Genomic DNA, 14,894 nt, shown 5'->3' on the forward strand with positions numbered 1-14,894 from the left:
CGCTGACACCACCTCTCAACGGGCTGTGGGTCGCGCTGTTCTATTCCTCCAAAGCGAGCCCGCCGCGCCACTTCCCACCTCCACGCAAGGTTTCCACGCTGCCCACGTCGCGTGCCCTGCAGGTGCCTGTGGCGAGGTGCCCACCCACAGAGCCCAGAGCTCCTCCCAGGCTATGCGAGCCACGGGGTTTTGTATCCACACCTCCACTGTCACCCTGGTTTGATGAAAACCCATCGCTGGGCTCTGCAGCACGGCCGGTGCCCGTCAGCCCTACCCACCCTGGCACGAGTGAGGTCCCACCTGAAGCCCCCCCAGAACAGCCTCACTAGCACAGCACCACTCACACCGACAGAGCTGGGCACTGCTCTGCCACTACAAATTGTATTTAAAAGCCACCTGTTTGTTAGCAAAGTAGTTTTTTTTTAAAAAAAAAAAAAAGCAAGGTAGAACGCTTAGAGTGTTAATACAGAAAGGCTGCCCTTTCCACGTGCAGGGGTCAGAGCTGCCTTCTCTTTTTACAGCTGCTTGTGATTTCCCTGCCCCGTGCTCGGCCAGGTCACCTCTGCTTTCCTAACGCCTTATCTCCTTCTTCACCAGGGCGTCAACTCACCCAGAGCACAGGATCATAACAATAAAACAGAATTAATGAGGAACTCCGTAATAAAACAAACCTCGGAGAAAACTGCTTATCTAGTTCTAACTGGGATTTTATTAGTATCTAATTCAAATACCCTTTTAACACGAGTAAATACAAATCTTATTAAAACAAACAGAAGTGACTAGGTAAGGCAGCAGAGCTAAAAATAGACACGTTGAGCCCTGATGTAAGGATTCACCATGTCAGTGACTGAAAGGAAGCTGCATTTATTTACAGCAGACTTGAACATGGTACAGAATGCTGATGTTGATTCTTTCCAGTAGGCAAAATAGCAAGTAAGAAAACAAAAATATTGAGCCTTTTCCAAATCCTAACTAGCCACTCTGTGTGTAAATACAGAATAATGACAAAATAGGTAAGGAGTGACATCCGCACCGGCACCGGCTGCTCTTGCGTCGGCTGATGGCTCCGGGCTGGCAAAGCTTCGGCACCAGCTTCTCCAGATCAAACACTCTGCTCCCCACACCCTGGCGGACAGGGCGTCTCCTCACATCGGGCACTGCAGGGTCTCTGCCCTAAGACCTCTCCTGATCCTTCTGCTCAGGCTGGGTTTGGCAGAGCAGCACAAGCATAGGGGTGCAGTGCCATCGCAGACCCCTCGGCCCCAGAAAAGCCTGTCTTTGCTCCTGAAACACTACCACTCCTCCCAGCGTGCATCTCATGGTTTATCCCATTTTGTTTGTTTCACATATTGAAACGAGCCCACCATCCACATCAGTAACAGATCTGGGTCTCAGACGTGAAACATTAGGGATCTATTATTAAACCATAATCCCAAGCAGCCTGCAGGTGTCACAGAACATCCCGTCAGGTTCTGCACGGCACACGCACTCAGTTGCCATAGCACAGGATAATTAAGACCACCTAAAAGCTCCAAAATTGAGAGAACCACCGACTTCCTTTTTCAGGAACAAAGAGACTCTCTACTATGAGGGAAAACTCATCTGCGCAGGAATCAAGGCTTTGGCTGGGTACAAAGCCACAAAAACCCTCACAGCCCGGGAGGCACCACAGATCTCACTGCTTTGCTTTCTGATTATGAGCTATTTGTTCTTAACTTGTTTTTGCTAATAGAGCCTAACTTATGTTCACATTTCATTAAAAAGAATACATCGTAACAAATTAAAACATATCTCCGTGCAGACCTTCCCTTGAACAGAATCAAACCGAGCTCAAAATTAAGTCTGGAAGTTGCCAGATAGCTTGTTTAATGACGTCTATAAATCATCATATGAAAATAAACTTTGGCTAAAAGGCTTCAAGCATCTTCAAAGAAAATCCTTATTTCCTGGCGTATTTTCCAGTAGCTTTTCAGCCAGTGAAATCACTTCCCAAACACCAGACCCAGGTGAGCCTTCAGCCTCGGCAGGAGCCGGGGAGCTCCACCGCTGCTCCGGCTGCGACACTGACTCCACGTCGACCGTCTGTACGGGCTGACGAGGCAGAGGATGTTAAGCAGCTCCTACGGCGAGTTATGGCTCTGCTTCATGCCCAGGGGAGCGGTGAGGAGCAGAAGACTCGGGGTGGCGCCCAGAGGCGGCCCCTCAAAGGAGAAGGCACGCGGGGACTCCCCTGTGCCGGAGCTCAGCGCTGTCAAAGGGTGGGACCAGCAGCTGTCAGCCTGTCAAGCAGTGGCAAGTCAATTCGAATGATAAAAGGATTTCTGAAGATAACGTGCTCTATTTTTAACATGCAGCTGTAAATCATTAAAAAAAAAGAAAAGAAAAAAAAGCGATGTCTGTGCTTCACCCACTGCAACTGCCACTGCAGCTTTGCCTCAAGAAACCCCGCCACGTATCACCTTAATATCCCCACAAAATGCACCTCTGAATATTGAGCAGGCAATAAATCATTTCTCAAAGCTTGAAAAGTATGGGGAAAACGTATATCTGAACCATATTTAGTACCTGTCTTTCATAGTCTGGTCTCCTTCAGTCAGCTGGAATTCGGCACATTAAAGTCAAGTATCAAAGGCATTCAGCATATCAAAGGTGAAAGGAAAAAGAATGTTGTAGATAAGAAAAGGTGTCTCTAAAAGACAGAGAGCTAATATCACTAAACAAAGATATGGAAAAATATTCTGATTTTTAAAAGGACAACCTAACACAGAATTGCAGCATTTCATTTCAATCAATCTGTTATTGCAAAGAACATGATTAATTCCTTCACTAAAGCTCATCAAGAAATACACAGCACAAGAGGTCTTGTTCTTTTTTTTCACTTGTACATAGAAGAAACTCCCACCACTTTTGCAAGTGGCATTAGCAGCTACCAGCAAGCTATTAACAAGCTAACAAGTATTAGCAGCTTAAAAACGTCACGATGGTTATTTGTTGCTTGTTTTATCAGTTCTTTCCCCACGTCACAAGAATATTCAGTCCCTATGAAGGACGTGAAAGTTGTTATTTTCTTGATCGGTATTTTTCCATTCAACGACTTTTCCAAATTACTCACATAACGCAAGCCAATATCCCTTTCTCACTGAAAAGCTCACTATTTCTTTTGACGCGCTCTGGGCTACGAACTGTTCACTGTTATGAATTATTGAACACACCAAGCACACCGGGTGGCGTATTTCTACTCCTTACAAAGGGCCAAGGTCTGTGTGTGCTTTTTCTCAGGGGACAGTGAGGTGATGGGATCAGGTAATGAAGACACAGAGTAATTTCACAGCAGAAGGGTATTCTCAAGCCTCCGATGCCAGTATTGACCTCGGCAAGTACCATTTGGTGTCGTAACCACCGTGAAGAATCAAACTCTTCTGCAATAGCACCTAGGCAGACTGCTGTACTGCAGCTGAAATCAAAACACAAACCCAGTAGTATTCAGTTAGTAAATACCCAGGGCACACACGTAAAGAGGAGCAAAACCACTAAAACAACAGTGAGAGTGCACAGATGATTCTCCTACATGAATTTCAACGCATTCCTCCGGTTTATTCTGTGCATTCTAAGAAGAAAGCTGCTGAGAGCTGGAGGTTCAGAGACAGATGGTTCTGCTTCTCTTCAGACTCCTTCCCCTTTTTAGCGAAGTTGATCTTGACAGAAGTATCTAGAAACACCAAGAAACTGCTTTGCAGAGTTCTGAGCCCACCTATCCAACCACGGCAGACGGGCAGGCGTTTGAGAGCAGAATATTGTGGAGGCCCTGGCTGGACATAACGCTGTCAGTGGACAGAGGCCAGGAAAGAGAGAAGCAACCACCCTATAAGGTTCCTGTGCTGCTCCCCTGGCGGGTTTGACGCCCCGGAGGCCCGACGGTGTACCGTTACTCAGCCCCCGACTGCGCGCCCAGTGACGCGCTGCAGCGAGAGCCTCGCCAGCCTGCACTGACTGCCCGGGCAGTTTGCACGTTCTATTGTGCTTCGTTCTTTTATAGGGTAGATACGGGCACAGAATGATAAAAGCGTTTGAAAGGCTTCTAGTAAATACCCACGGCCCTTTACAAATGGACTCACGAGGGAGATGACAGTCAGAGCTCTCCAGCTTCTCCGCTCTGCGAGTTTCTAACCGCTCCATCTCTATAAAGCACTGCTGAAAGTTAGAAGGCTTAACAGCTTGAGCAGTTCAGCTTCTATTTACTCTTCTCCTGGTTTCTGAGCCCTTCTCCTACTACTAATGAGTTATCCCACTGAGAGGAATGAGCAGGACGGGCAAGGCCAGAGAACCTGCTAAATTAGTGAGCCAGAGCTATGAAGGTCAATCTCACTAAAGTTGTTATTACGCCACATTGCAGACAAGGAAAACTAATATCTACCTATTTCACAGCGGTGTTCAGACGCTTAACTGGTCTGTGAACTGCTTCTCAAGACACGCTGATAAAAACTCCATGGGAGTGCAACCGTTCTGATTGACTGAGAAATCGAGGAGGGGAGAAGGGAGAAATCAAAACTGAGCATCGTCACCGCTCGCACACAAGCATGACCACCAGAAAGGAGCTAAGAAAGCCCAAGCAGGCACAGGCAGAGAGAAGACCCCATCTTTGGTGCAGAGGACACTTTGTGTTATATTAAGGATGGGTTTATAACCAATGTTATACAGCTCAGAGCTTTCCAAACCAGACCTTGCAGCCCCTCCTCGGTTGCCAGCCCGGCGAGCCACCAGCCGAGAGCGACATGTCCCCCAGCAGCAGGACCTGACGCAGGAGCCCCGCGAGCCCCTGAGCAAGGAACCGAACAAATCGTCAAGGAATGAATGAGCTTACACGCACTCTTCCTGGGGAAAAACCCCCAGAGCTACGAGACATGAAGCCGGAGCAGGCTGGGTACTGCCACTACCTGGTACAGAGGCTCGTTGCAAACTGAAACATGGAAACATCCAAGTGAAACTTCCTTCAAGTCATTTATAATTCATTATGTCATATTCACTACCTAACCTTGCTCATCTTCTCTCCTACAATACTACTTCTGGCATTCAAAATTTCCAGCCTGCCTGGAATTCTGCATAATCTAACCCCTAAAACTGAATAATTACACTGCTCTGCTAGGATAAAGACTCTTTTTCCTCATGACTTCAATCTTCCCAGAACTATGCTGTATATAAATGCTAGTATATACCTGCATGTGTATATTATCCCTTATGGGAGGTTTCAGATGACAGGATAGATATTTTTCCTATTTTAAAGCTCAGACTTCATCTGCAAGTCCACTGGGAAATCACACAACTGAGTATCTTCAACTACCCCAAAGAGGCAGGCATGGGAGTCGATCAGGCTGCATCCCAACAAAGAAATGTTCAATTATTTATGATCAGAAGAAAATTCAAAATGAATACATACATTTTTTATAATGACTTTGGATACTATTTGTCCCTGACACACAAGACAGATACTCCCTTAAAACTGTCTGCAGATAAAACGCACGTGGAGCCTACAGGAGAGGAAGCTTCAACCTCCCTCTAAGCGATCTTCAACATAATTCAGGCAAGCATAATGCTTATTTTGCCACAAAATAAAACTATGTTGAAAGAAATGTAGCTTCCAGTAACATTTAAATTGTGACATAACAACTAGATCTGAAACCTAACAGCAATTCGGTGAAAAAAAAAATTTGCATACAGCAAAACAGGCTGAGCTTTGTAAGAAGGCTCCGAGATCGTGTTTCCTCTCTTTCACTGTCCACACCCCAGTTTGATACAAGTGGGCAATCGCTGCACAGGAACAGCTCTGCTGTGAAAAGTCTTACATCAATAGTTTCTGTTTCAGTTTACAATCACACAGCTTCCGACATCCACTTGTGGTTTGGGTCTTGTGCTGTTTTTAACCGACCATACAAATCGTGCAAGGAAAGCTGGCGTTCAATGGATTCCTAAAAGCCTCCCACAGACTATTTGCAATCCATGTCTTAGTCTAAACTGGAACTCAAAATAAGAAGTAACATGAGAGAGAAGACCAGTCTTCAAACAGTATTTTAAATGTAATTTTTCGTTTGCATAGTTACTTCCCAATTTTGATGGCACTTACTTCTGTAGGGTGGCTGTCTTCCAGCCAGGAACCTCAGAATTAAAACCACTTGAACGACCAGCCCACCAAGTAACTCTTTTCCCTGTTACATGGCTGCAGGTTAGCTCACATCAATATACCAGCACACAGGAAAATCACTGCAGTGCTATAAAGTCTCAAAAACATGGGTAAGAAGTCCAAGGCTGCGACATTTCCACTCCTTCAGGTCTTAGACGGGGAGCTAACGTATGCACCCAGGGGACTCTGCCTCGGAAAATACTCTCAGTTTTCGAAGACACAGCACGAGTTTTTGCACAGCCTCTCCTGTTCCCCTCTTCTCGTTCCTCCCACTAGACGGACGGAGGGATGGAGGGATGGCGGGATGGCCTCGACCCATCACCCAGGGACTCACACTGGCTCCAGTGCTGCCAGACCAGGACGGGAGGGAAGGCCACTCGCCCCAACAGCACGGCTTCAGAGCCATCCAAAGTGGCCCGAAACGACTAGAAGCAAGATCTACCCGTTGTGTCATCCCCTGCTCGCTGAAGAGCCCAAAAACCCAGGTGCTTTTCTTTGCTCCCAACCAAGTTTTATTGCTTTCGTTGTTATTTCCTCAGAGAACTATTTAATTAGTTGAGAATGCCAACAGTGCATAGATCTTATGCTTAAATTAAACAATAGCTTAAATAATGCTCTGGGGAGGTACTTTTCCCAGCCTGTTATTTTTAGGTATCTCGGGGAGCGCAGCACACTCTGCTACCACACTGGCAACAGAAAGAGGAAGAGCGAGAATGTTTTTCTCAACAGATTTTAACTCAAGATCTGGCCAATGATTAGGAGCAAAACTGAAATAACGAAATATGATGGGTCCACAAGTAGAGAAAACAAGCAGCAGAAAGCATGATTCATTGCCCTAAAAAAAACCAAACCGCTCTTAAGCTCTTCTCACCCCTAGCTCGTCGTTTTTTTCAACGGAAAAGTTGTCACTGACAAAGCCGGAGGAAACGGCAGCCGGAACGGTCAGGAGCACGTTTCTCTCTAACTGCAGAAAAGTCCCTCCCCGTGGTTGGAGGCTGCCTGTGCAGAAGGGACTACAAAAGAGACCCAATGCTCATCTGCTCTGGAAATTCAGCTAAAAAGCTACCAGAAGATGCCTCGGCTATACTTAGCTGCAGCAGTATAAAGGGAGCAGATGAGAAGCGAGAGAGGCCCTCACAAGACGCGCGTGTGTAGGAAGAAGCACTGATGCAGATGGCAAAATGCTCACCCTGGCTGGGAAGACCTCCAGCTCGGAGCCTGCTGATTTAAGAGGATAGAAGAGACAGTTAAATGAATCACTCCAGAAAGATCATCCTTCACTACACAAAAGTGGGTGGTAAATAGGAAAAAAAACACGTTTGTAACTCGTTACGTCAACTACAAGTTTTTTTAATTGGTTCTTTTTACAAGTGTTATATTTCGAGAAAATAAAACAGAAATTAGATCCAGCTTCAGGGGAAAAATCTCAAGTTACTTACAAGGCAAGGTGAAAAGCTTATATTGCAGCATGACCAGGGGCTGGAACAGCAAAAATGTATGTTCTGTTCTCATCTTGCCCCAAGACCTGAACCCAACAGCTCTGTGTAACAGATGAGGAACTGAGAAGTTTTTCAACAAACAGGCACGTCCCACCAGCTTCCAAAGCAGTCATCAGAGAACCCAAGGCCAAATCTAAGCCAGGACCCGAAGCTGTAGGATGCTTTACCGTCACATTCCTGAATTTCTAAGCCAGCTTTACTCACTGCCTACCAGATAGGTACAATTTGTCACAAAGTCTGGCGTCAGTAGCTGAACTATAACTGGCGACGAGCTCACTCCAAAGCGTCTGACTTCAATAACCAGGCTAATCCTGTTCTAAAGCAATATTATGACCTAATTCACTCCCTTTAACACTTGGCCGTGGCTCACCCTGCAGCAGACCCTGATCCACTCAGCAGCTCCACAGCTCACAGCTCCCTTCGGAGCTGCTCCCTGCAAGCAGAGCTTCTGCCCTCCACACGAAATCCCAACGTGGTGGCGAAGCCGAGTAGATTTCCTCGTGCAAATTACAGATATAGGGATACCAGAAAATGGTTCTCCTTTTTTTATTTTTTCTTTTATTCTAAAGCAAATGCATAATCTGGTGTGGTAGCAAACAGGATGTGGTAAAAAGAAAAGCAGCTAAAGGTGGTTACGCGCTCGGCTTCAAGACAGGCTGTACTTCCCCAAGCAGCTTCTGCTGTGGAGGAAGCAGCGTCTGCGGGAACAGGCGGCTGCTGGGCAATTAAGCGCTGCCAGAGCTTTTTTCTGGGTGGTTCTATTATCTTCATGTCCTCTGACTCATTAGGCGATTCTTAGAGAGTTCAAGATCATTCTGGAGCGTTGCTCCCGTGAACAGCCATTGCCATCTTCAAGAGATGAGAGCAACCTACTCGCCCTGATGAAGAAAAAAGATGTAAACAGGACAGACACTTGTTTATGCAAATCCTGTGATGCCCCCAGGCCATTTTCATCCCCGAGGAGCTGCTGCCAGCTGCTTGCTGATGAAGTTTCCTGCTCCTATTTTGATCCTAAGGGGCAAAAGACAGGTTTTGGCTTCCAAGCCCGAACTGCCCCTGCAATTCCCTGCAGTTGCACACCTGAGGGAAGTCAACCTGGAAACCAGTTATCCTAAAAGGATTTAAGGGCTCATTAAGGATAAACACCTGCAACTGCTAAAAGCAGCACCATAATTAGACATACTTGTAGGAAAACATCCAACAGGAACCACTCGATAAAAGACATCAGAAAGACTTGTATCAGAGACCTGATCAAAGCCCTGGGTTTTACATTTGAAAGGATACTGAAAAACAGAAGGAAAAAACAAAAAATCACGACAATGACTTGGAGCTGCAAGAAAGAACTGCGGTCCAGAAGGGAAAAAAATGAAGAAAAGGTTAACAGTCCTACATTGCTTGCCAAAGGGAAAAATAGGTAGCTTGATGAAGTTTTATAATTAGTATAAAGGGATAAAGCATTGTCTGCTAGACGGCTTTATTACAAGAAAATAAAGGCACAGGAAGAGCCGGCAGCAAGGGGATGAACCTGCAGTATCACAGCCCGAGACCAGGGACTCGTCTGACCCAGGCTGAGTTCTGGCGACCACCCCAGACCTGCACCCACGGGTCCAGCCTCAGCCCCACGTACAACAAGGTAACAACAAGGTGATTAGACGCTTAATTACCTCAACACATTCATTTTCACAGCCCTTCTGCATCATGCTCGCCTAAAACTGAAGGTACTTTACCACAAGCAATTATGCTAATGCCTGGAAACAGAACTAATTTAATGGCAAAGAATAAGCCAGAAAACGCAGTAAAATTTAAATGAACAGCCACAGGAAAGCAATACAATATTTTCCAGTGCTATGCAAAGTCTTCTGTTAAGAACAGTCGTGTTTAACCTCTTCTTCCTCAATTCTAAATTCTACTTCAGAAGAAACCAGCTTCAGAAGTAACCGAAACTCCAGTAAAGTGGTCACAGAAGAGCTCCTTGTTTCCAGGTAACAGAGGGCAAGTCCTGCTATGACTATACCAAGGCGGGAGGAAGAGAAAACCTCTCTGCACATCCGTGAATGGTGCATCTTGAGGTCTGGGCAAGAAACTGATAGGTTAGGGAAACTCTGGGCTCTAGATTTCCATTTTGACGGCTCAAATCTACTGGACAAAGATTCTGCAAGCTCCTCATGAAATCCACTCCCCTGCTTTACTACTAAAACGGTTTTACTCATATCCAGATATTTTTTAATTCACATGCGAAGCCCCTGGAAAACTGACTAACCTCCTAATTTCGCCAACAGTTTTTCTGTTTCTGAAGACTGTTCAACCTCGCTTCTCCCTTTCATAGCCTACGTAACAACTCTATTTCCATACTTCCTCACAGGTCATATTTAGCAGTCTGCTAAGTAAGGTCTGCTCATTCCCACTGCTCTTTTCTGGACTCTTTCCAGCAGGTCCATGTATACTTTGTAGTCCAGTGCCAGGACGGACACAAATTCTGCCAAAGGAGGATTACTTCACATGCCTCACTGGCTGCAATGCTGATTTTACATTCGATCGTGTGATCTGGCTGAGCCAACGCAGCTACGGCTCACGGTAACAGCCAAGTCAATTAAAAACATCAACCTGAGCAGTGGCTCCCCACCCTGTATTTCGGTGATTTCTCCAGCACGGGTGCACTGTTTGTTTTGACCGAGCAGCACCGCATTTTTTTCCAGCTCTCCTCCTCTAGTTCATGGAGATTTTTTGCGATTCTGTCCTCGTCCTCGGCGTGGTTACAGTCTTCCTCAGCACGTCTGCAGAATACAGAGCTTCTCCAGCCCAGTATTTGCACTGGTGACCAGAAAGCTGCCCTGACTCCCTGGATACCTCCTCCCACGGCCACACGACAGCACCAACAACTGCTCCTCAAAGCGATTCTCCCAACAGCTCTGCCCCCCAACACCCAGCACTTGCCCCCAGTTCCTAGCAGGAACACCATGCCAGACCCCCAGACGACACGTGTGGTATCTTTGCTACTACTGCTGCCTTATCAACAAGGCTTATTACTCGGCAGAAGGGGAAAAAAAAAAGTTTAACTGATGTGACACATTATATTGTTGACAAGCCCATACCAAGTAATATAATTTTCTCCTCGATGTTTCCAAATAATTCAATTATTTTTCCAGTTGTTTTCCAGAACATGAAGTTAAGTTGACAGATTGCCTTGCTTCATCTTCTTCCCTTTCATAACATTTCATTTTATTGAAGACCTTTGTTATTACTAAGTCCTCTCTATATTCCAGTGTTCTTCAGACCACCCACAACACGGATTTTTCAGCAGTCATTACAGAGAAGGGGCAGGCAAGCCAATCTCAAAAACATCTTATTGAAATACGACTTACCAATTTTCTGATGAAAGATCTTGTCAAAGGTTAATTCACCCCTTTCCTCAAGGTATTTCTGCATAACACTGCGGATACTAAAAGGAAAAAAAAAAAAAGTTACTTGGGATGGCTTTAACACACTTTGGAGAAAAGCACCACTATAAAGAAACATGGTTGTAAAAGACTCACACAAAACGCGCTAGCACTGCCCATCTGTGATTCGATGATCCCCGCACAGCAGCCCACCCTCCGCTCTACCTAAAGGCTGTGAGAGTTCACTGTGCTGCAGGCACTAATGCTTTTCCTCATTGTAACACTGACACTGTTCAGTGCAGAATGGCAGAAATGAGAGTGCTTATTCCGTGCAGAAGAGACATAGCTTTTGCATTTCAAGCTTAACATACCAACAGCCTACACCCCACGGTGTGACGGTGCTAGAACTCCCCTTCCAGAATCTACACTTATTAGATAAGGTCTGAAAATACCACAACTGAGCAAAAAAAAAAAGTCACCCGTGAGTGCATATGGCTCCCTTCACCGCGTGCTCTGCAGAAGGGGGAGCACAGCAGTTTAAGAGGGAGCTCCCAGGCTCTCCCTGGTTTTCAGCCCAGCTGGGTGCGTGTGCTTGGGTGGGAGGGCTGCATGGGGCTGGAGCACCGAACGCGGCGTGTTTTCCCTCAAAACCAGAGGCCCACAGGCAATAACAGGTGGAGGCCCGGGATCACAGCAGTTCCCCGGGACACTCTGCTCGGTGCTGCCTTCCTCCATCCTTGCATCAGGTTGTAGCTTGCACCACGTAAAATCAACGTGCGAGTCACTGCAAGCTCCACCAGGCTGTGAACGCCGCAACGGTCACGGATCAGTTGGAAAACGAGCCAACACGGGCTCCATTAGGCCCCCGGCTTGGCTGCAGTGCACTTAACATCTACTTTGCCTAATTTATAATGGCACAATCACTTATTTAAACCACATTAACACAGATTTCCTTTATTCGTCAAGCAACTTCAATATTCATTTTAATATAATGCCTATAAAAATTTCATATGGGCAACAATACAAGTACATAAATTTCAAAATCAATGTAGCCCAGCAGTACCGTGCCTTGATAAAACAACTATGTTGTCAGAGTATTAAGTCAAAATTCCACTAGGCTACTTCTGTTTCCAATTTTAAAATTGGTATTTTCATATGTACTATTTATTTTTATAAAAATAACCCACAAATACCCTGTACAGAGTACTCATGCCCTAAAAAATATTCTTAAATAGCACTCACATTTCTGCAGAAGTAAGTCAGAGCACCTAAGGCTTGTAAAATATGGACTCAGAACTACTTCTTCACGTCAGAAAAAAAACCCAACAGGTCAGTTCTCATGGACAAATTTTAACAGTTTCTGGGGAAGAAAAGCCAGATTTCTAGCCCCTGCAAAGGGCTGAGATCATCCTCTCTCACGTGCTCACGGGGACTCCATCCCCAGAGCTTCTGCCAAAATCTCAACCTCCATCGTCTTTGAGAGGAAAGTCCGTGACTCTCCTCACACAAGGGCGCAAGGCTTGAAGTCCTTGAAGGCTTGATTTGACCAGAAAAAAAAGCCTATCATAAAAGTCAAGAAATTAGCTTAAAGGCCCTGAACCCCTCAGGCTAGGAAATTACTCTGTTAATAGTTTTTATGCATATCTCAAACACCACATGGAGCACAGATCTCGGGGCGCCTTGATCCAAAGCGAGAGCTCCGGAGGCTCACCACCACATCGAGTTACACAAGAACTGGGAGGGCAAACGCTGTTAATCAGGTTGGAGATGATAAACTATTCAGTGATGAGGCTAGTCTTTTTATTTGTTCATTAAAAACTAGGCCTAGTCTCTGTGTGTTTTAACAATCTAAACAAAACGCTGACTTCGAACCAAGAGGAAGCAGTAAATAGAGGTCGCGTTCTGTACTCGGGAAAAGCAAGGTAGTAAAATAAAATTGATCACATAATTGACAGAATTGCCCAGCTTAGCTGCCTGGCAGATTTTTAAAAAGGCAGGGTGAGCATCATAGAATCATAAAGGTTGGGAAAGAGCTCGGAGATCATCCAAGTCCAACTGTCAATGTGACACCACCATGACCACCAAACCACGTCCCCAAGTGCCATGTTTTGAACACCTCCAGGGCTGGGTGTTCCAGCGCTGCCCCTGGCACCTGTCCCAGGGCTTCACCGCTCGCTCAGTAAAGAAATTTGTGCTAATCATAGAGTAATCATAGAACGGCCTAATATCCAACCTAAACCTCCCCTGGTGCAACGGCCAGGACCCTCCCACTCCTGGGCCTCCCGCCGGCGCTCCGGGCACTCACTGTCGGCAACGGCTCGTTCCCACTGCCCGCCAGACCATTAGTAACATAATAAGCCTTTCTAATAATAATGACATCAAGAAAGCTTTCCTCCGCTCTAACAAGTGCACTGCAAGAAATTACATAAACATATCTTAGTCTAGACAACGGGAGAAGATAATGAAAAATTTAACGTATGACTGAAGTGTCCAGGAAAACACTCCGGTTGTGTAATGAACAAATCTCCGCAGCACTTCTCCTCCTCTGCCCTGACATCTAGTACTTCTGGTCTGATGGATAACATGGCAAAGGAACAAAACGTTTTTTAGAGCAACAGAATTTGAACAAATCTGTAAAATGATCACAGGCTCCGGGAGTCCACGCTGCATTCCAGCTTCTAAACAACAGACTTTCACCCCTCCAAAATCATTTCTCCTTATCCATGTGAATAAACAGGAATAAATTACATGGAGAGGATTACCACTACCCAGAATAATCAACCTTGAATTCTCGCACACAAGCCAAAGGTAAAAATGCCACCGAGTTCAAAAGAAACGACGCAGAATCCGTGTACCCTTCACAAGGATGGAAAATTTTCAAATGGAGCCGAGCACGTTCCACAAACAGGAAGGAAGGTTCTCTCTCCGCCTTTTTATACTGAATCGTTAGCTGCCCTACACGTAAACAATCCGGGATTAAAAGCTGCATTTCACAGAGAAGTAGCCATTTCTAAACAGCTTTCCCCATCCAAATATTCTTTCAGTGCGCACAACGCGCTAATGCCAGAAGTGGACTTTCTGCAGAAGTTCACCTCGGCTCACAGCATGATCTACCTTAACGGCAACTCTCAAAAGCGGCAGAAGCAAACGCTGGCTAAAAACAAAATCCAGGGAGACTTCAGAAACAAAAGCATACCCGACCGTACTGCAGCAAAACCTTCTGACCAGATATTTTTCACTTCAGAGAGGAAGAAAATAGCAAACAGCAAAAAATTTCGGAAATGCTCAGTTTGCCATCCGCACACCACAAGTCAACTGAAACATCAGGACAAGTATATTTAGGGGAAATCACAAGCTAGGCTCCACATTTTTTCATATGTGCAGCCTGGACTCTGGGCACCTCCTCGCTGGTTTAACTGGGACCAAAATCCAGTGTTGGCCCAGGAGCCCGGTGCAGCCCTGTGTCCCGGCACACAGCACGCGCGCTGAGGTCAGCCAGAGTAGTGACGCAGGAGAGAAGCTTCAGGAGTGTTTTTTATTGCAAATAAAAGGTGCATCTCCATCCCCAGCGAGCCAGTGGTAGCACCCACACTCATGTCGGGGAGTGCGGGGCCGCTGACTGGGGCTTCGGCTCTTGGTGCTGCCCTTAAAGAACGAGCTGGATCCAAACTCAGCGGGCTGGGGGCGCAGCTCCGAGCTGCCTGCCCCGCAGCCGGCGGGGAGATGATGACCCGCATCGTTGGCAAACTGTACACCCTGTGAGCAGCACAGGTCGCTCTAACCCTGCCAGCCCTCTCCACCTCCCCAGGAAAGGTTTTTTTACAAGAGTAAGCTGAAGAATCT

General features: G+C 46.1%; 1 protein-coding gene across 1 annotated transcript in view; it reads right to left on the bottom strand.

The window, feature by feature from the left end:
* LOC104276925 (beta-adrenergic receptor kinase 2) overlaps positions 1-11,113 on the bottom strand; it is a gene marked incomplete at its 5' end in the record, with an annotated part of 43,081 nt that extends 31,968 nt beyond the window's left edge. Inside the window, one exon of the mRNA XM_009873399.1 lies at positions 11,037-11,113. Within this exon, the coding sequence (XP_009871701.1) occupies positions 11,037-11,113 (77 nt within the window). The remainder of the gene's footprint in view (positions 1-11,036) is intronic.
* Between the last annotated feature and the right edge of the window lie 3,781 nt (positions 11,114-14,894).

The sequence above is a fragment of the Apaloderma vittatum genome, unplaced genomic scaffold, assembly GCF_000703405.1.
Source record: "Apaloderma vittatum isolate BGI_N311 unplaced genomic scaffold, ASM70340v1 scaffold12367, whole genome shotgun sequence".
NCBI lineage: Eukaryota > Metazoa > Chordata > Aves > Trogoniformes > Trogonidae > Apaloderma > Apaloderma vittatum.